This window comes from Polypterus senegalus, chromosome 3 (genome assembly GCF_016835505.1).
Source record: "Polypterus senegalus isolate Bchr_013 chromosome 3, ASM1683550v1, whole genome shotgun sequence".
NCBI classification, from domain to species: domain Eukaryota; kingdom Metazoa; phylum Chordata; class Cladistia; order Polypteriformes; family Polypteridae; genus Polypterus; species Polypterus senegalus.
The window spans coordinates 96,003,610-96,026,690 of NC_053156.1; the positions used below are offsets into that span (position 1 = coordinate 96,003,610).

Genomic DNA, 23,081 nt, shown 5'->3' on the forward strand with positions numbered 1-23,081 from the left:
GCACTAGAACCATGCAAACGAGATTATAACGGAGTGGAAGACAACCTCATTGGGAGTCTGAAATGTCATCACAGTTGGAAATGCTGGAGGGTCGGTGGTGTTGCTAGAAAAAACCAGCCAGTCTGACTCCCTTGCTTGCATGACTTCTGCGGCCTTTACTTTCCTTCACTTTCTAGAAAGTCATAGTCTGAATTTAGGTCCCTTCATTTCATAAAACTCTCCGAACAGACACAGTTGGGAAGCATCATGGCACCTGTCCAATCTGCCATAGACGTGTGGCCATTTTCCACTAGGCAGCACGGCCAGCTGATGACGGTTCTTTCTCTTTTCTGCTCTTGGCATGTTGACACATTGAAACGTTCAGCCAAATTTCGACTATTTTGAGGCCCAGGTTTTCTATTCATTCCTCCTTGTTCACGTTATGCTTTTTTTTTTTTTTTTTAAGACTAAGTTCACTCGCCAACCCCCATGTTTGGTTTTCCAGATAGACACTTTTAAGATTTTTTTCTTTGAATTTTCGCTATTTCATTAGCTTCACTTTTATTTCAGAGCTTCTGTAAAAACAATATTTGGAATCTTTCGTGTCCCAATATGCTGAATCTTTTAAATAGGGTCAGTGAAATGTGTTTAATGCCTTTGTACCATAATTTAGGATAGGTTTCTCTGTTTGGAATTTCAGCACAGACAAAACGAACTTCATCATCAGCAGTTAATATTTTTTTTTTGCAAAGTAACCAATAAATGCATGTGAGTTAAACCCCGTTTTTGAAATTCTCTGATTTACTAATTTTCTTTTGTTTGCGATCTGTGCCATTTTTTTTTTGATACTGTAGCAACTGACATAATAAAGTGTTACAAAAGTTCTACTTTAACAATCGCGACTGCATACCCCAAACACAACTTTCTAGCACCCTCTCCAACCCCTCCTCCATTGGGTCTTGCCTCCCCATTACCGCATCAATCAGTACCCAGCTATCAGTATGCAGTGCTGTACTCTGCCCTCCCTCAATCGAACCTAACAGTCGGTTAAAACAAAAAAAGGCTTCAGCTTGGCTGGGACGCTACAATACTTTCAGTTGTTGGGTGTAGCAAACTCCCCTTTTTGTTAGATGAAGAGCCCTCACACACAAAATATCTCCTACCAACCAATGATCCCCAAAAAATCTCTGCAAGCTTTTCACGTTGGTAGGAGTTGGATAGTCCCGTATGGCGATGGTTTTTTCAGGATCCACTTCCACCCCTCTTGCCGAGACAACATGGCCCAGGAAGGTCAATTGAGATTGCATCAGGTGACATTTCTTTAGATGCAATGTCAGGTTGGCCTGATGGAGACAATGGGAGACAGTTTCTAAATCCTGAAAGTGCTGATCTATAGTTGGAGAGAAAACAATGATGTCGTCTATATAGACAAAACAAATCTTTCAGAGTAACCCCTTTAACACTTGCTCAATAAGCCTCTGAAATGTAGCCCCGGCATTGACCAATCCAAAGGGCATAACCCGAAACTGGTATAACCCATCAGGGGTTATCACAGCAGTCTTTTGTATACTGTTTTCACCCATCCATACCTGCCAATATCCGGAGCATAGGTCCAAAGTGGAAAACACTGTTGCCCCATGGAGAGATTCAAGAATGTCATGAATTATGGGCATCGGGTATGCATCCACTTGGGTTTTTGCATTTAGAGCACGATAGTCCACACAGAACCGATGTGTCCCATCCCCTTTCTGAACTAACACCACTGGTGAAGCCCATGGAGAAGAGGACGGCTCAATTATGCCCGCTTGCAACATCTTAGTCAGTTCTTCCCTAATGATTTTGATCTTTTGGGGAGAAGCTCTATATGCCTGATGTTTAATGGGCATCTCATCTGTTGTATAAATATTATGGGTTACAGCCTGGGTAGTCCCCAATTGGTCAGTCCATACCGATGGCCATCTGCATAATAATGGTCGTACTGCTTCTGGTTGGCAACGTATATGCGGTTCCACGTCCTTGTCCATGACCTCTGCCACTGCTAAATAAAACTGGGAGATTGGTTGACCCAGCTCTTCCGATCCTTTTCTGAAACACCCTACTCCCAGGCAAGGTATACTCTCCTCTATAAGGGCAAATAGACATCTGTGCAGCCCCTATGGAATCCAGACCCAACAGTAAAGGCATGGCCAGATGGGCACCATCCAATATGAAGATGTCAGTCCTCCATACCATCTGCTGCAGTTGGTATTTGACCTGGACCTTCCCTAGAGCGACACCTCTTCTGCCATCTGCCAATATAAACCTGACCGACGTGGACCCGGTCAGTTCGTCCTCGGATGTCTTAATCTGTTGCCACATACTGAGGCGCATGAGGGTAAAAGTACTTCCTGTATCCACTATGGCTTCTACCCATAAGTCTCTCAGCTTGACTGGAACCACCAGAAGGGAAGGTTGGCCAAACACATTTGCTAGCCGGCCTTCTACTGGTTCTTTCTTCTTTTGGTATTTACTATCTGTGCTGGTTGGTTCACCTGGCTTTGTTTTAGATGGCCTAAACCCCCTTTTAGCAGCCCAGTCTCGTTCCACCATTGATCCAAGTTTGACTAGATCATCCACCATTCAAACCATGCCCCTGAGTGTCCCAGCCAGTCTCGAGTTGTACGCTTCCAATAAGCGACGCAAGATTTCTTCATCAGTTATGTCTGGTTTCCACTTCAGACATAAAGCCTAAAACTCGTATGCAAAGTCCCGAATGGCCTGCCCTGGCTACTGCTCCATTCCCCGCAATCTCCGTTCCAATTCTTTATAGTAATCGGAGGGGAGAAAATCATCCAAAAAGGCCTTCTTAAATGAAGCCCAATCATTAATAGTCCGCTTCGCAGCTTGCCACCAACAACCAACTGCTCCATGTAGAGAGGCATTCAAAACCCCCATAAGTTCACTGGGTGTCAGGGAATGTACCTCCATAAAGGCGTCCCCCTGCTCTACCAATCGTAGAATGTCATCAGTTGTATATGCTTCCCCGATCTTGGGAAAGTCCATGCGCAACGCTGCCGATGGGTCAGGCAACACTGCTGGTCTCAAAAGATGGGGTTGAATGGGTAAATGGACGCCACCCACCTCGGATACTCTGACGAACCACTTCCTGCAACTCTGACTGCCACTTCTTATCTCTCCGTTCAAAACAGGCCACAGTTTCTTTTAAGAATATCCTCCGCCCGTGAGTCCATAGACTCTTCAAGATGAGAAAAAGTTGCATCCATATACTCTCGAAGAGATTCCTCTCGTGCCATCAGGGTGTCCTCCATCTAATCCAACCTTTCTTCAATTCTTTGGACCCTATCGAACAGCTCTGTCACCGGAGATGGCAGACCAGTGTCTAATGTGTTGGTTCCCAGGGTATCATCCACATACAAACGCTGCAACATACCCGTGACTTCTCTGACCTTCTCACAGGCCCCGACAGTGACGTGTGGACCCAAGACCATGGACTCTTTGGCCTGCAGTCCTCCATCACCATCGAGCCTCTGCTCTAAAGCCTCAGTAGCCATACCAGGGTATCTAACCAAGTATATAATTCACACTACCATAAATTAAACCTCAGGTTCGAATCGGTCCCCGTACGGGCCACCACTTATGTAACAAACTCCCCTTTTTGTTAGATGAAGAGCCCTCACACACAAAATATCTCCTACTCTTAGTAAAAAAATAATTATATCAGGAACGGCAACCGACAGAACCTAAGCCTCAATTTGGAGTTTCCAGATGAAATGTACTTTTGTGAATTTATATTATGGTAGTAATCGCCCACTCAATCTTTTCATCAAACACAAAAATAACATATTTTAAACAACAATAAACCCCTATAAACAATTCCTATAATCACTATATCTATACAAAACCCCTTGAACACTCTAATATATTACTCAGAATTCGGCGCAGCAGTAAAGAAAGCAAAAAAAGCCAGAAGGAAAAAATGAAAAAGAAGAAGAAATATCTTATTTCTAAACACCCCACATATCTTCTCAATTACATATATCTATATTACACATATATCTAAATAACCAACGAATGCATACATATAATTCCCCCAATGTACCCCAGTCCCTTTTATGTTAACTTTGTCCAAAAGTTTATCTTCACTCGGCCAGGGAAAAACTGCAGGAGCACCAGCGACCAATCCTGCAGTGATGCCGCCGAGACTTTTTACTGAACTTAGATAACAAGAAGAGATCTCACCGGCTTAGTGTCAGTTGTTTTTGAGGAGGGATGAAGATCCGTCACACCCGGGAGTCTCCGCGTTAGCGTTCGTCCATGGCCGACGCCCGCTTCATTACAGCCAAGACAAGACGTGAACTCTGAAGGTCTTTTTTAGGTTTAAAGGAAAACCTATTCGTGCACCCAACAGTCCTTAATCCAGAGTCTGTCTTGAATGCTTTACTGCTTGCAGCTCCTTGTTATACGCATTCCCAGCTCCTTTCCTCTAGTTCACCTTTTACTCCTTCTCGTTTCTTCTTGTTTTGTTTTTTTATACGCGCCTCCTTGCCTTTTTAAAGTCATTAACCTTTACATCACACCAACGTACGGTATGGCAAGGACCCACAGGCGTAGTTTGGCCCCCCAACTCCCCTTAAAGAGATATCCCCAGTAAGTTATTTTCTAGGACCCCTCTGAAAGAAGCAAGAGGTGGATCCATCTAAAAAGTACACAAAAAACATATTATTTGACAACCGTTACAACTGCTTTCACATTCTGTACCTTTCTCTGTGTATGTATCTATCGCCCCTTGGGTGTGTTTTCTCCGCGCTGCTCTTCTTTGTTGAGAGCGCAGGATCTGTGTGCGCCACTTGACTTCACATGACTGAATGTTTTGCTGGCTTATTTGATGATAAGAGTGTGTCTTGCAAGACTCTTATGTTCCACGTCTCCGTGAGACTGCCCTGGGACAATCTCTTGGCACCAAGTCTAATGTTTACGGTCCCCGCAAGACACTCCGTAGCCAGTCTTATTTGTCTCACGGGTCTTTCGAGAACTTCCAAGAAGATCACGCATCATCACGTTGCTTTTTCATTCCAGGATTTTTTTTTTTTATAGATAGAGAGATACAGATTATTACTTTCAGGTTAGGTTAACACCAATTACCAAAAACCCATACTGTAATACTTAGACTACAAGGTTACAAGCATAAACATAAAGCAGCAGTGTCTGTGGTGTGGTGGCACCCTTAGCTAGCCCATCTTTTGATGTCTCCCTCAGTGGTCCTCTTTCTAGCGTAAAATGTGCCTGATCAGCTTGGATCATTCCTTAAAGGAATATTCCATCCAAAAATAATTTTTTTTATGGGCATTGTATTTAGTAATGGATTAAAAATGTTTAATCTCATATTGTCGTGAAGAACAGAGATAAGAAAATGCTTGAAATAATGCACTTCAGCAGGGGCCAACGGCAAACAAAATGTCACCGAGTACTTGTATCCAATCATATGCTCAACAACGGATTTTGGCTGAACCGCTGCTAAATAAAGCACTCGTGAGTGACGGAAGATAGCATTCACACGGGCCCACCGTTTTAATAGTGGCCCGTTAATGTAGTAGAAGCTGAGAAGGACCCGGTAGGCTTTTCAGGGTGACAATTTGTGACTTCAGCAAGCCACATGAGTGAGGCAGGTTGTCCTTCATTGGAGTTTAAAATGCAGCTTATTGTCCAGCAGTATGAGAAGGACGTTAACCGACAGATTGTTTGATCTTTAAATGCAACACTTGCTAGCACCTCTGAGGTTTGCCTGTTTAATAGTCCGGCTTCTGCAAGGCTCCACATTTCAAAGTTGTACCTTGTGCCACAAGAGTAAAACTAAAAAGGTAAGTAGAGCTGATAGGCCATCTGTTAACACCAGACATTTAAAAAAAGGTGTCATTCATTATAGGAAAATGTCAAATGCAGAAATCAAGACAAAAGGTGAACACAGCATGTACTGTACATAAGCAATGCAGACGTCTTGCAGGAACACGGGAGGCGCAGCAGAGGGGTCTCGTCGGTCACCTCAGTTAATCAGGCAGAAGGCAGGTGCGTGGCCTTCATTTCCATGCAGATTAAATAAGCAGCGGCTATCAGATAGGATTCAGAGCAGACAGAACGCAACCCACCTGACCACTGTGAGCCCTTTCAATTTATCTCACATTTACTTGAAACATTAACCTCTGGACTTGCTGTTCATTCTCATTAAAAATTAAATTGTATTTAGCTTCATTTTTCATGTCTGTGCTGACATCAAGTCAAAATACCACCCACCGCACATGGCCATCTCTGGCTGCACTTCACGTTTCATTTCCACCAACATTTAATCACCTCTTACATGCAGTATGGAGGACAGAGAAGCCCTGCTTGGTTGCTGCTATAGCCCACGATAGTTGTGGTCAGCATTATTGACATCCTGGAATTTTAGGTAAATCACGTACAATATGTCCTGGAAAAAGTGGACAATGTAACAGAGTTGGTCTCCACACACTCATCTGTTTGATAAGGAGCAGCACAGGAACAAACAGGACCACCTAATAAAGGAAAAGTGAAGGAAGAGTCAAAAACGCAAGACCGTTTGGCTAGAAGAACACAACACGTATGGCAGTGAAGTGAGACTAACCTGTGCTTAACTGACAGTACTCATGTGACCAATGAATAATGGCTTCAGTGTTTAAAAAGGTCACTTTCATTCCCAGTTCTTTATTGACAATGCCAAAGACAAGAATGGAGACTGACACCATCAGAAAAACTTACCAGCACCAAATAACACAAAAGGGTACAAGGCCATCTCCAGAGACCTTGGCATTCCAGATTCCATAGTTGACCGTTTCATGAGCATCAGATTTCTTAAAATGGTGAAGAAGAAAGAAGACCTTAGAGGTCAGTGTGAAAACATCATGAAAAACATCCAAATGGCTCAAAGCTGACAATGGAGTGATGGCTTCAACCTGCACTAATCACAGCATACTAAAATGAAAAGGGTGTTCTGGGCAAAGGCCAAGGAGGACTCTGATGTCAAAGGACAAACATGAAAAGGAGTGACTGATCTCTGGACGATGAAACCAACTCAAAGCTGTTTGGCAACACAGACCAGCGATGTGGCAACAAGATGAAGCTCACAAGGAAAACAGCAGTAGCTATGATTGAATAAGGGGCTGCCTCTGGTGCAGGAGGGCTTGAACGTATCAAAGGAAACATGAAATCAGAGGGATCGTGGGACAGGATAGATGGATAGAAATAAAGTCCTTTTTCACATGTAAAAAATTACCTTTTTACAAATGCTCAAGAAATAATATTGTAACAACAAACCATCACCACCACTCTAACCCACACAAGAATTACAGAAACCAAGAAAAACAGAAATTGTTTAAATATTGGAGAGCAGTCCTAATGAGGCTTTACGCATGTGTATTACTGATGGGTCTTGACACGCTTCTGCTGAAAGTCCTCAGTGTTAGTGTATCAGTCAGAGGATGTACAGCATTGGTCATAAGGGCGCTTAGTTTTGCTTCAAGTACTACCTACAGTACTGCTAATTTAGCCCGCCCTTTTAATTAGCTTGGTGATTCGGTGGGTTTCTCTTGAAGTGATGTTACCTGCCCAGCCCACTATAGTGCAGAAAACTGCGCTGCCCATTACAGAGTTGTAATAGATGATGGGAAGGATATCATGTACCACATACCCTTCTTATATAGTTCCTCTGTGGTCTGAGGCCAGTCCAACCTGTCATTAATGTGGACACCCCCTCCTTCTACATTCACTCTTTGAACAGTGACTGGACATAAAGGCTCTTGGGTGTAGCAACAGTCAGTAATCGGTTCTTTGGTTTTGCGGATCTTAAGATGCAGACAATTTTTTCTTGGTGCAAACAGAAAACTTATTAATAAACCCCACAAGTGCAGATTCATCTGAGAATTTCTGCAAATTACCTGACCTGTTGTTTATATTTGTACTTGGAGGTGTGAAAAGGACCAGTCCTTGTAGTGCTCTAGTGTTGCTCACATCCATAACAGAAACACAGTCCTTGAGACTCACAAACCCACGGTCTGCCAGGCAGATAGGCCATTATCCAGGACAACTTAGGCTTATCAACCTGCACATCTGAGTTTACACCTTAACAGGGATGGCTGGAATAACCCTTGTGGAGCAGATAGATAATTACATGCTTCACTCAAATCTTTGTCTGAAGGGCAAACTGTAGTGGGTCCTGGTGGTCTACCATAAGTGGTCTTATGTAGTCCAGGACCAGTCTTTCTAAGGTCTTCATGATGTGGTACGTAACTGCCACTTTTCTGTAGTTCTTCGGTGAAGAGGTGCCTGCCTGCTTTGGAACAGGAACAATACAGGATGTCTTCCACAGTAGTGGTACTTTCTGAAGCCTCAGGGATGGACTGAACAAGTGAAAGAGGGGACCACAAAGTTGGTCAGCACAGGCCTTAAGAATCTGAGGACTGACTCCATCTGGTCCTGCAGCTTCAGTTGTCTCCTGACTTGGTCTTCATTTATAGACATTCCACACTGATGATCAGGGGCGAACTTGTCATTGGACATTCCAGTTGAAGTAATAAAAGATTTGTTGATGTAGTAGGGATAGCTGGGTTGTATTGGTCGATGGAAGATGGAGAAATTGTGGAGGAAAGGAAAACCTGTTAAAAAATGGTTTAGACTGTTTTACTCATGTCCTCCTCTAGCACCTGGATTGCCAGTCCACTTCCAAGTATCTTTCATGTTATCCTGTTTTATTAGTTCTTTAAGCTTCCTTCCTTTCACTCTTTTTCCTTCACCTTAGATCAGAATGTGCAAAACCCTGTGTCATTGTCACAGGTCCTCCAGCAGGACAGTGACTTTAAAAGCACAAAGGAATGGATAAGAAGAAGAAAAAAAAAAAAGACCGTTCATCTGGACAGCTAAGAGTTCTCCTAGAAGCTCATGCTTTTAAGGAGCGGCTTCTGAGGGCTTTTCTAATCCAGACATTGTGGTTTCATGACTGACCACCTGCAGGTGCCACAGTGTACATGTCTGCACTAGGACAGGTCAGGTCAGGTGTGTTTCCATAAAAAATAATACCCCCTCTCAATCCTGTGTATTCATGGAACATTGTTGCCAACTACTCTAAAATGCTGTTCTTGCCAGAAGTGGTTCAGAAAACAAACTGCTGATAATCCTCTCACACCCACGATTCACCCAAAAAAATTTGCAAAATGTTAAGATTTCTTTTTTGTTGCTATGAATTAAGCTTTTTTTTTTTTGAAGCTCAAATTTAACCATCTGCCCTACTAATTACTCTTGAAATATGCTGGAAGGTCGAGATGATTGCTTCATTGTTTAGTCACTACTTATAGCTTATTACTCCCCAATAATTTGATATATAGGTAAATTTGTTTATAAGTAAAAGTATTTTACAACTGTGGGACAGACTGGTACTACCCACTTTGGTATGCTTTGGCACACAAGACTTTGCTAAAGAGCAGACTCCCAGACCCTCCTAATTCCAGCAGGAGAGTCAGTTTGGTCTCCACACGGCCCCTCTGAAGAGCAGTCTCTCAGCCTTATCTAATAAAATAATCAGTCATAAAGCGACACCCACCAATACATCCTGATGAACCCTCTAAACACTTCAAGGGAAAAGGCCTGGAAGTTGACAATGGGCAACACTTTGCACCAATTGTAAACCAAAAATGTTAGCTTATGCACACCCAAGAAACCAGATGCAAAACGTCTTCTTTCTTTAAAAACCTTTGCAAACACCTGATCTGTGTTCTCTCAGCATGCTCGATGCTCTGAGCATGGACATAACTTTTGCTCTCCACAGCAGATGTTGTGGAAGGGCTAGAGTGACCCCTTTTACACTGAAGCACAACCTGATGCTGCACTGGAAGAGTGGTCTGTATTGGAGTTAGATAAGGGTGCCAACCCTTCCTAAAGAAAAGCAAGTGGCACAAGCAAGGAGGACACCAAGATTAATATCACAATTTTTGCTAATGCCAGGACCTGACTGAACTACCCAGCAGATGTAAACTTTTATGTTAGCTAAGAGAACACCGTGTGTAAAACCTTGAAGGGAAAACTGTAGTACTCTCTGCAACCAGAGCAGGAGAAGAAGAGCTGCTGAACAAAGGAAGAAAATCGCACTTAACTTCCTTTTACATGTGCTGGAGAAAGCCATCCCAGAAGTGACAAAGAATGGCCTACAGCAAACCATGCGTACACCTACTTTTATTCCAAGAACCAATAATTGTAAAGCCAGCTAATGTGTTATGGTGTTGATAACACTAACTGAAAAGTAATAACATTTGTGAAAGTTTTTGCTATTGTAAACTTCTCTTCATAAAATTGGAAAATTCAGAGCAGCATCTCTCTCATAATCACACACATACACAGACGCACTGTGCGCGAGGGGGTAAGCCCATGCAGACAAGCAGTGGGCAAATGAACTTTAACATGTGCACCCTACAAACATAATAACTAGATAGTGAACTTACCCTTTATAACCACATGAAAGATCAGAATTCATAAGGTATGTGCCTTTTTCTACAGGAGAGAAAACCGTCAAGTAAGCTATTACAATTCTGTGGTGTTTGTTATTGTCCTTTGTCTGTATATCTGTACACATATATATATATACACATACACATTCCACTTTCTATTACCTTTATGTTATGAATAAATTTTATTTTTTGACTTACTCCATCAAGCATGCTTGGGTTATTTGATGAAAATAAGTCTGTTGCCACTTCTGAACCACAAAAGACAAAGTCAGAATGTTTTAATGTTGAATTTTGTGGATTGTGTTCATAAATTGCATAGATTTCTTCACGTTTCTCGCGTCCTGGCTGGAAAGTGAAACACAGACTCCTCACACATTGTACATTAAGCATATTTAAAGAACAGTGAAAATAAACACAGCGAGTTCACAACGTAAAGGGCACAGTGCATCTCTACAAACACAGCCAGAGCTCTTACCTTGCTTACATCACCCGAGACTCTTTGAACTGCAGAGCTGAGCCAATTCATTTATTAAAATAACTGCCTGCTCTTCTCCAAACTACATACGATAAGTAAAGAAGTGAAAGAGAGGACTCGGGCAGAAGTATTTTCCACCTATAATCGCATAGAAGAGTTTTATCTTGTTAAACAGAAAATGCACACAATAGTTCATGGAAAAATACTAATTTATTTTTTTTAATAAATAGAACTTTGGTGTTTATAAAATCTAGCTGTAAAACTAAAAGGTTTAAAATGGTACAAAAAAGTAAAAAAAAAATAAGAGGCCAACCGGTAGCCTCCAACAATTGTTCTTAACCCATTACGAGATTTATTACGAGAACCCCTTTGTTTAATACAAATTTGATCACAATAAGCCCATTTTAATAGAAATTAAATACATCAAACCCTTTTTTTGCAAAACAGTGCTTAGAAATGTATTCATTGGAAGTTGCTGCCTAGATGCACAGTTTAAAGACTGCTGAAGAATACATACATGCTGACATGTACAATTGGCATTAAAGGACAATCACTGTCATACTGGTTCGGTTTAAAATGGTTAAATAGACTCACGGCAGTGACGCATGCTGCGTATATCTGATGACGTGTCTGCTTTTTGACTTTCCGCTCAAACACTTTCCATTTTTAAGTGTTCTTTGAGCCTGTATGCTCATGTAGACAGAGATGAGGGTTACTTTTGATGCAGAGCACAGCATTACTGACAGAAGATAATAAACAAATGAGCAAGATCCATCAAAATACAATTAGCGCACCTTTGATAATGAAAAGCGCATTATTACATGGACTGCTTTTGTTAAAAGATTTCAACGGAGTTCTTTTAGATTGTAAAGTGGGGAATTTTACATTTCTGTCACCTTTGAAGAAGGCTGGCTACATCACATTACTTTAAACTTGTAGACAGTTGATATAATGAAATTATTCTTAACAAATCCGTATAAGCAAAAGCTTTTATCAAACAAAGTTTTCCATATGCCGCTGAAGTGAAAATGAATTCAGAGAAACAGGAAAACCTAAAAGATCTAGCCGTACTTGAAAAATCAATGTTGACCAGATTCTTTACCTTTAAGCTAGGAAAGGTAATCTTTCTTTCAGAAACACTGCACAAGTTTGGAGAAATGCTGAGAAATGGGATAATGTGCACTGCACTTTACTGAATGGGATTATTCCAAGCAAGATATTGGCATTTTATGCCAATGTACTATAAATGTCAAATTAATGTTCAACCTGAATTAAACTAAATCAAATTCAGGTAATGAGGAAGTTAATGTTTTTATTTATCTAGTAATTTAATATCAGGCTGATCATTTTAAGGTGCAAGGAAGCCATAATAATATCAGCAGTCACGGATAGCACAACATGACATAATACTTTTGCAATCTTTACCAAAAAAAGAACAATTCCTTAATTTTAAAGGGGTGGCATCAAAGCTCTTTACCACACCTTAATTAAATAAAATGATCATCAATAAAATGGAAAAAAAAAGATTTCACATTTCATGAGGTAGCAGAGAGAAGAGACATGTTTAGCGTTCCTGCCCAGTCACCTGTATGTGTGGGGTTTGCATGTTCTCTTTGTGTTCTCTCTGATTTTGTCCCACATCTTCAAGTCCTCAGTGTTCTAAAAAATGGTGTGAGTGAGTGTGATTGGGAGTGCATGGGTGCCCTGGGATGGACTGGGCTTCAGGATGAACCCGTCCAATTGCGAAACGAAGGTTGTACAACTTGACAATATATTCAGCTTGAAGTAGTAAAAGTCCATGGTTAAACAAATCGTGATCTGCAGTATGGGGGTATACGGGGGGGTATACTCATGACCACATAAAGCTGTGGTCTGAGAGAAAGATGCTATGAGGCCGTATGATGACTGCTGAGAGTAAAGGATTTGCTGTAAGTGTAGTGTCTGGAGATGCTTTAGCCACATTAACTATCTTGATTACTGAAGGGATCCAACATTAATGTTATTGTATTAGCACTCCAAGTCAATTATAACTAATGTTAACAGTGCTCATGTTAGAGAATAAATGCAAAATGTATTTGCATTGGCTACTACCATCCATCTTAGCTGCATATGCTTACCAGGACTGCTGTAGATTTGAATAAATTCCTCAGCACCTTGACATTTCAGAGTATGCTTTAACAATGATGGGGATCTCTTATCTTTCAAGCCAAATGCTATCTAGGCAATCACAACACAAACGTACTTTGATGAGTGCTGCCTCTGCCTCTATGGCTATTCCATCCTTGACACTTTCTAAAAATGCAAAAGTCCCTGAAACTCCATAGTTAATGTTAATTAGGAATCTCTCTGTCATTTAATGCAAGCCGTAGCACTGCATGACAAATGTCCTGTCACTGGATAAATCTAGGCTTTCAAATGGCAGCAGTTAAAAATCTCCCTCTCTACAGCGTAGGAATTCCTTCTCATTTGACAGTTTGCGCCCACAAGTAATCCGGGGCCTTGCTGCAGCTACAGGTGTGAGAGTTTCCCCTGCCTCCCTAGTTTTTTATCTTTTATCTGCCAGATCATTATAGGCGTGTTCTAGAGCTTCTACGAGTGTCACTGAAGAAGACTTTGTCACTGTTGCTTTTGCAGACACATAATAGTCCACCTTAATAAAAGGATAAGTGTCTGTATAAATCATAAACATTTATAGCAGTAAAAGTACATCGCATTTGTCATTCCAATAGATGGTGCATCACAAATATTAACACTGCTGTTACAAATCCCATACAAAATGGCATATCACAGAGACTTGCGCATTGAATGGTGTGCTGCAAGGGTAAACACCGAGGCCTACATTTATTACTTAGATTTTCAGTCTTAGATAGGTAGCCCCACTAGTGATGGTATAAATGTCAGCTTGCTACTCTTAATGTTTAAAAATAAATAAATAAATAAACCTACAAATGAGCATCGCTGAAAAAAGAAAGGCTTAAATACTAAAACTGCCATCAACGAGTGACAAGAAAACAGTCATAAAAAATGGACTACATTTTTGTGAAAACACTTTGTATAAGCTGATTTAACATACATGGGCTATTAAGATTTGAATGAACATGGAGAGCCATCCCCAGGTCAAAGTGGATGCATTTGTTAACTTCTGAGGCTTTCATCCCCCCTGTGTTAGGCCGGGTGCTGTGGTGTTGTATGCCTAGAGAGATGTTGTAATAATACGGCTTCATTCAGCAAATCAAATACTGAAGTAGCCTTTAAGAATTTCCCCAGTTCAATCAAGGCAACTTGTACACTCTCTAAAATACTGTGTACTAACCTCTCTTTAGTGCACCATGCTGATCTCCTTGTGTAGAGGACCTAAAATAGCACACCATTTTTCAACCCTCGTAATCCAGTACGGAGCTGTGGGCCACCAAGCACAGGGCAGTATATCCACCCTGGACTGGACAGTATGCCAGTCCATCCCAGGGCCCACTTCCACTGGGACCAGTTTGGAATTGTTGATTAACCTAACACAATTAGGTCTTTGGTGATGTGGAAGAAAAGTACCTACAGAATATCCACACAAACACAGAGAGAACATGGAAACCCAAGTCAAACACTGACTGTGTAGGATTCAAACCCTGGAGGATGGATCCATGAGGTAGTAGTGCTAACTACTGTGCCACCATTTCACCCCCCCAATTCTTGCATGTAAATAATTTAAAAATCATAAAGCATTAATCAACATTGTTTTTTTTTTCTGTTGTAAGAATTCATCTCCCATACAGTAAGTTTTAAGAATAACAAAGAAATTTTACATGCACTCATTCATTCATTTCTACCAACCAGAACAGACAACAGTTTTGTTTTCCTGACTGCTGAAAATATCAACATATATAAATAAAACAAAGTAAAATTTACACTAAATCTTTAGACTGTTTGCTTGAAATGTTAAGTTATGAGGATCAGTAAAAGTATAGGAGGATGGACAAGTTGTGAAACTAAAGGCATTTCAAATGTCTTTTGGATGTGGTTTGGATATTGCTAAAATAAAATAAAAACTAAAAACAACAAACAGATGCTTTACATGTCCAATCTGAAAACCAAAAAAAAAAAAAACATGCAGTGGACATTGCTAAAAACTTGGCCACAGAAACCAAAGGTGATTCCAGGACCAGCAACTACTCCTCAGTCCACCGTGTAATTGAGAGACGTCGTCAGCCTGTCCTGCAGAGCTGAAAACCAATGAGCATTACAACATAAAACATTGAAAATGTCTCTCTACTTGAAAACAACTTCCTATTTTATACTGAATTGTCCATCTTTCTTTAAGGTGAAATGGGCCTTGGCAACTCAAAACCAACCTCTGCTGCAAAGAAGAAATTTCTTATGGCCTACCACACTAAGTGAAAATAAAACCGAAACTGGTGTGGCACACTCTGCTTTATAAATGGGCAGAAGAGCGTCCACAGGGTCAGCATTAGGAAAGAGGGGCAATTCAGTAAAGTAAGAGAAATTCTCAATTTAAAATGGACTAAATATTTGTGTGTTTTAGACTAATTAGTGGGAACTGGAATTCCTATGTTCACTGAGGTGTGGTGCTGTAATGTATGTAATGAAAACTGGAGCAGGAAGGACCTTGTGCGGTTTGGGAAGAACTCGGGATGACATTCAAACAAGCTGAGGGAAAGAAGGAAGCAGCACTACACTAATCAAACGAGGGAGACGTATCAGAGGATAGTGCGACACTACAGCTTCTACAGGTGTACGGTACCATTAGCAATTAAAGGTTAAGGGGGTCTTGGTAAGACAGCGGCCAACTGTAAATGCTCTCATAAATAATACATGAAAAGGTTTGCAAATACTGATGGAAAATAACACAATGTAAACTATTTTCACAGTTTGTTCCTACATTCAGAATAACGCCTACCCCAATAAATCTGACTTGCAAAAAAAAAAAAAAATACTGTTCTTTTTGTTTTTTATGTCATTTCAGCAAAAAAAAACCACTTTTTTCTGCTTTTAAATTGGTTTGCAAGTTGAAATTTTCAAATATGGCTCTGTAATAAAAATGCAGGGAAGCGTGAAAAAGCAGCATTAAAAAAGTATCACAGTTCATTATTGCAAATAGGCAACAAGATGTCACTGAGTGATGCAGCTGTCTCCCATGTCCTGAGCATAGCGGTCTGACACCATAGTCCTCAATTTGTCAATGTCCTTCCGTAACTGAGACACCTCGAGGAGCTTTGCAGAAAGACTGCTCTCACTGTGGAGGTTTTCATGTTCTTCACCTGGATAATTCATTGCTGATAAAAAAACAAATCAAGAACATGTTATTTAAGAAAATACCACACACAGAAATATTACAATATTGATTTAACAGCAAACAATGCACTGGTTTGTATTAGAAGGAAAGCTAATATTTCTAACTGGCCATACTCATGCTAAATGAATTGCATGGAATAATGTAAGCGGTTAAGTTACGTTATTACAAATGGTAAATTATATTAGGCTTATAGGCTGTGGAGTGTGCAGAGTAGAATGAAAGTGTGTTAATCAACAAGATTAGCTGCTGTTATCCAGATGTGTCTACATGTGGGTGCAAAAAGGAGACACGTATGCATTACATCTGCATAGGAAGTGACAGACCCTTTTATTCAAAAAGAACATTTGTATCTTAAAGGGATACTCCACTTAATAATGAACTTTACTCTACCATCTAGAGATGGCTGACAAATCTTTTAATCTCGTGTGCTTAGGTAGAACGGAGACGACAAAGCTCCAGATAAAAGGGGCTAACAATGATACCCAGCTTGAACGGCAGTAAGCAACATCAAAATGTTCAGGGAAAAAAAAAAAAAAATCAGAAATGTCAACTGCATTCTGGTAAAAAAAAATATATATATATTGTCACGTAAACCACTCCATGAAATTCCTCTCATGCACAAAAGTGAAGCAAAAGCCATGGCTTTCAAAGTTGAACTAAGCAACCGTTAAAATGTTTACTTCTATATAATTGTGAGTACTGCACCAAAATGTTAAGTCAAAAGTACAAAAGTGTCAATTTGTAAGTTACTTAAGGTAACTATAATTGCGATAGTAGGAGTTTTATGATATGTTTTTAATTATAGCAATCATAATACAAAAAGTGTATCTTAAGAATACATTTATCCCTTAATACATATATTTGTATTTAGTATTAAAGATACAGTATGCAGCTTTATAGGATGGCTAAGTCTTCACATTCTTTCCAATCTGAAATTTCAGATGACTGACAGAGAAACATGGAGGAAAAAAATTGGATGTCACAACAAACCATGAACCAATAGATTTTAATTAGAGGAATGAAAATGTGCAAAAATTAACAATCTAACAGTTTGAAAATGAGATGGAATGGGAAGTAGAACTTGGGCTTAAAATTGCACAGTGCATGCCCGGCGTTAGTGGACTGCAGGCAGCACACTCTTTTCTGTGTGGCTATGCAACTGTGCCCTGCAATGGACCAACATACCATGTTTGCTTCATGCCTTACACTTAATTTTCCTTGAGACCTTAAACTGGGTGAATAAATGTATGCCTTAGCACATGCAGGACTGAATGTATACAGTGCATCTGGAAAGTATTCACAGCGCATCACTTTTTCCACATTTTGTATGTTACAGCCTTATTCCAAAATGGATTAAATTCATTTTTTTCCTCAGAATTCTAGACACAACACCCCATAATGACAATGTGAAAAAAGTTTACTTGAGGTTTTTTCACATTTATTAAAAATAAAAAACTGAGAAATCACATGTACATAAGTGAATATGATGCCACAAGCTTGGCACACCTATCCTTGGCCAGTTTCGCCCATTCCTCTTTACATCACCTCTCAAGCTCCATCAGGTTGGATGGGAAGCGTCGGTGCACAGCCATTTTAAGATCTCTCCAGAGATGTTCAATCGGATTCAAGTCTGGGCTCTGGCTGGGCCACTCAAGGACATTCACAGAGTTGTCCTGAAGCCACTCCTTTGATATCTTGGCTGTGTGCTTAGGGTCGTTGTCCTGCTGAAAGATGAACCGTTGACCCAGTCCGAGGTCAAGAGCGCTCTGGAGCAGGTTTTTATCCAGGATGTGTCTGTACATTGCTGCAGTCATCTTTCCCTTTATCCTGACTAGTCTCCCAATTCCTGCCGCTGAAAAACATCCCCACAGCATGATGCTGCCACCACCATGCTTCCCTGTAGGGATGGTATTGGCCTGGCGATGAGCAGTGCCTGGTTTCCTCTAAATGTGACGCCTGGCATTCACACCAAAGAGTTCAAGAATTTTGTTTCTCATGGTCTGAGAGTCCTTCAGGTGCCTTTTGGCAAACTCCAGGCGGGCTGCCATGTGCCTTTTACTAAGGAGTGGCTTCCATCTGGCCACTCTACCATACAGGCTTGATTGGTGGATTGCTGCAGAAATGGTTGTCCTTCTGGAAGGTTCTCCTCTCTCCACAGAGGACCTCTGACAGAGTGACTATTGGGTTCTTGGTCACCTCCCTGACTAAGGCTCTCCTCCTCCGATCGCTCAGTTTAGATGACTGGCCAGCTCTAGGAAGAGTCCTGGTGGTTTCAAACTTCTTCCACTTACAGATGATGGAGGCCACTGTGCTCATTGGGACCTCCAAAGCAGCAGAAATTTTTCTGTAACCTTCCCCAGATTTGTGCCTCAAGACAATCCTGTCTTGGAGGTCTACAGACAATTCCTTTGACTTCATGCTTGGTTTGTGCTCTGAAATGAACTGTCAACTGTGGGACCGTATATAGACAGGTGTGTGCCTTTCCAAATCATGTCCAATCAACTGAATGTACCACAGGTGGACTCCAGTTAAGCTGCAGAAACATCTCAAGGATGATCAGGGGAAACAGGATGCACCTGAGCTCAATTTTGAGCGTCATGGCAAAGGCTGTGAATACTTATGTACATGTGCTTTCTCAGTTTTTTTTATTTTTAATAAATTTGCAAAAACCTCAAGTAAACTTTTTCATGTTGTCATTATGGGGTGTTGTGTGTAGAATTCTGAGGAAAGAAATGAATTTAATCCATTTTGGAATAAGGCTGTGACATAACAAAATGTGGAAAAAGTGATACGCTGTGAATACTTTCCGGATGCACTGTACCTGTAACTTTTATTCAGCTGTTTTTACTTGATTGCATGCTATGCAAGAACTTAACTTCTTCCTCTCTAGCAATCACCAAACGAGTGCACAATTTTACACAGCAGTAGGCACCGTCTTAAAAAGGTAATACTTAAGCAAAATAATGCAGTACTTTACATAAGCTTCTGCAGTGACACATATCTGTTTTTTAAGTAATCAGGTCACGTTGGGGAGTATGCCCTGATACAGCGCGCTGCCGCACCCCCCAAATGACAAAACAGCCCGGGAACCTAATTGGCAACCCATGTACTGTAGGTATTTTTACTTCAATAAAGTAAGTATACTATTAGGTTATCCAGAACCAGTTTTGCTTTAAATTTTGCTTTTTCTTTATAAAACTACATTATACTTTTGTACAGCAATCTGCATTACACTGAATGTATGAAATGTATTATAAAACGAATTGCTTTATTGTGGAAAAATAGTGAATGATATTTGCTTGTGCTAAACAGAAGTTGGTTTAGGCTGTTGGCAACTATATGAACAGTAAGGCAATAGTGAAAACTCAAACCAGAAATCTTGAATTTTAATTTACCCAAATCAATCCAAAATTTAGATGTTATGATTGACAAATGTTTGACTTTCAGTCTTCACATTTGCGTTTTTAAAAACTAGCTTTCTCCCGTTCAGAAATAATACACAATTACAGTGGTTCTGTGGGCTGCACTACCTTGAAATTCTCATTCAATCATTCATCTCAAGCAGAACAGACTGCTCTAACACTTTAGGTTAAAGTTATCTGAACTGTTCAATTACTGATTGACAATTAAATCAAAACATGGCAGCAACGACCATTAGCAGACTTAGAATTACAACCATATAATTTTGGTTCTTAAATCACATAACTGACTTCCAGTTAAGTTTACAGCCAATTTTACAATCCTCCTTCTTAAATCGTAAATCTTAGAGAACTTATTATTGCCTATAATCCAGGACACAAATCGTGATCTCAAGAGATGGACTTCCTTAAAATCATGAGGCTGAATAAAACGTCCGTGGAACGCAGAACTTTTAGCTATAGGGCACCCTGACTCTGAAACAATCTACCTACTAATATTAGTGAAACTCTGTGGTACACTAAAATAAACACATCATACAATTACCACATCATAGGAAGCTGCCAAGGTTGTTTCATAAATCCTCAATAGTCAGGTTTGCCCACCTTACAGGACCTGTAGTATTCCAGAGTCATGAAACAGGCAGGGATAATCATCACCGACCCTTCACATCCAGGCCACAAGTTTTTTGAACTTCTTTCATTGGCCCTGGCATTAGAACAGTTCCCATTGAACCCCCACCCCACACACACAGGCCTTTAAGCTCACGAATGGTTAATTCAGCTTAATCAGGCTGGGCACCCCCCACTGGGCCTGCCAGGGTCATGTAATACTATTCACATATTGTTAAAACTTGTTTTTCAATGTTTATTTCAATATTTCTTGCATACATACAGTGTATATTTACATTCTGAGTCTTGTTTTTTATATCTCAGGCATGAGTAACAGTTGAGTGTTTGTAGATTTTGTAACTTATACTTGGAGAGTCATCAAAACTGGAGTCAAAATCTTTGTATGCATGCATATTTGGCAAACAAATGTGATTCCAATTCTGATCTGTTAAACTGTGGTTTTTGTTTTGCTATTCCTCTTCTTCGTATCTATGATGGTACTTCAGAGTGAGTGCACAGACATATGGTTCTAATTTTACACTTCTTCATTTCAAATTAAACAATGAGCCTTTGGCCACAGAATGATTTTGTTCAGATTGTGGTTAACTTGTGACACTTGCATGAAACACCCTGTACAGGTGCATTTCAATAAATTAGGATATCATCGAAAAGTTAAATTTCGATAATTCAATATTATATAGATTCATTACATACAGAGTGATATATTTCAAGCATTTTCTTCTTTTCATTTTGCTGATTATGGCCTACAGGTAATGAAACTCAAAATTCAGTTATCTCAGAAAATTAGAATATTACATAAGACCAACAAAAAAAAAATTACTTTAAAGAAATGTTGGCCTACTGAAAAGTATGTCCATGTGTGCACTCGATACTTGGTCGGGGCTCCTTTTGCATGAATTACTGCACCAATGCGGCGTAGCATGGAGGCGATCAGTCTGTGGCACTGCTGAGGTGTTATGGAAGCCCAGGATGCTTTGATAGCCGCCTTCAGCTCGTTTGCATTGTTGTGTCTGGTGTCTCTCATCTTCCTGTTCACAATACTCCATAGATTCTCTATGGGGTTTAGGTCAGGTGAGTTTGCTGGCCAATCAAGCACAGTGATACCTTGGTTGTTAAACCAGGTATTGGTACTTTTCGCAGTGTGGTTAGGAGCCAAGTCCTGCCTGAAAACGAAATCAGCATCTGTATAAATCTTGTCAGCAGAGGGAAGCATGAAGTGCTCTTAAATTTCCTGGTAGATGGCTACACTGACTTTGGACTTAATAAAAGACAGTGGACCAACACCAGCAGATAACACAGCTCCCCAAATCATCACTGACTGAAAACATCATACTGGACATCAAGCGACTTGGATTCTGTGCCTCTCCACTCTTCCTTAAGATTCTGGGACCTTGATTTCCAAATGATATGCAAAATTTACTTTCTTCTGAAAGAGGACTTTGGACCACAGTCCATTCAATTTTTTCCTTAGCCCAGGTAAGACGCTTCTGATATTGTCTCTGGTTCAGGAGTGGCTTGACACAAGGAATGCGACAGTTGTAGCCCGTGTCCCAGATAAGCCTGTGTGTGTTGGCTCTTGAAGCACTGACTCCAGCTGCAGTCCACTCCTTGTTAATCTCCACAAATTGTTGAATGGGCTGTGCTTCACAATCCTCTCCAGGCTGCGGTTATCCCTGTTGCTTGTGCACCTTTTTCTGCCTCATTTTCTCCTTCCACTCAACTTTACATCAATATACTTGAATACAGCACTCTGTGATCAACCAGATTCTTTAGCAATTACATTTTGTGGCTTACCCCCCTTATGGAGGGTGTCGATGACTGTTTTCTGGACAACTGTCAAGTCGGTAAGTAGTCTTCCCCATGATTGTGTGGCCTACTGAACCAGACTGAGAGACCATTTAAAGGCTCAGGACACCTTTGCAGGTGTTTTGGGTTATTTAGCTGAGTGGAGTGTGACACTATGAGTCTATAATATTTAACTTTTTCACAATATTCTAATTTTCTGAGATACTGAATTTTGGGTTTTCATTAAATGAAAAGAAATAAACGCTTGAAATATATCACTCTGTGTGTAATGAATCTATATAAAATATGAGTTTCACTTTTTGAATTGAATTACTGAAATTAAGTTTTCTATGATATTCCAATTTAGTGAGATGCACCTGTATATAGAGTATGTACATTTTTGTATACTATATACTGAATGATGTTTCTCTGTGTATGTCTCAAAATTAAGTTTGTTTTTCAGTTCACTTTTTTCCATAATATTTAATATAGCACCCTGGACTCATAAGTGGAATTATGAACTTATTAAAAATAAATTTAATTCTCAAGATTTAAAAGCAACAGATTCAAAAAATGGAATTCCGAGTGCAATTAGCAGTTTGAACTGAATAGGTGGGTACTGGACTCCACTGAAAGTGATTCGTTTGAAACAGAGTTTGACAAGTATGTACAATTTGTATTCTTACTGGATTTTGGTTATGGTGGATATATATTCATGCAGGTTTCTTTCAGTAAATTTCAGTGTATTTTTAGCATTTATTTTCAAAAATACTATTTCAGCATTTGAACAATAATTAAGATATATATTAAAAAAAGAGCAAAAATACTTACATCTAATGCCAAGCAACAGTACAAGATTTGGCTCCTTTCCCTGTGCTCTTTCTGTAAGTATGCTACACAAGGCTTTTAAGTCAACCAAGCAGTAAGACATTTCCTTTAAAAGTTCTTCAGCTAATGGCAGATTTTCATTGCAGGGCTGCTTC

The 23,081-nt window shown here is 40.2% G+C and overlaps 1 protein-coding gene across 1 annotated transcript in view; it reads right to left on the bottom strand.

Moving 5' to 3' along the window:
* Positions 1 to 11,150: 11,150 nt before the first annotated feature.
* Positions 11,151 to 23,081, bottom strand: part of cep85l (centrosomal protein 85, like) — a 144,955-nt gene continuing 133,024 nt past the window's right edge. The window contains exons 12-13 of the mRNA XM_039747638.1: positions 22,930 to 23,081; positions 11,151 to 16,244 (exon numbers count right to left, since the gene is read on the bottom strand). The exon at positions 22,930 to 23,081 is cut by the window's right edge and continues 65 nt beyond it. Coding sequence (XP_039603572.1) covers positions 16,081 to 16,244; positions 22,930 to 23,081 — 316 coding nt within the window. The 3' untranslated portion in view covers positions 11,151 to 16,080. The remainder of the gene's footprint in view (positions 16,245 to 22,929) is intronic.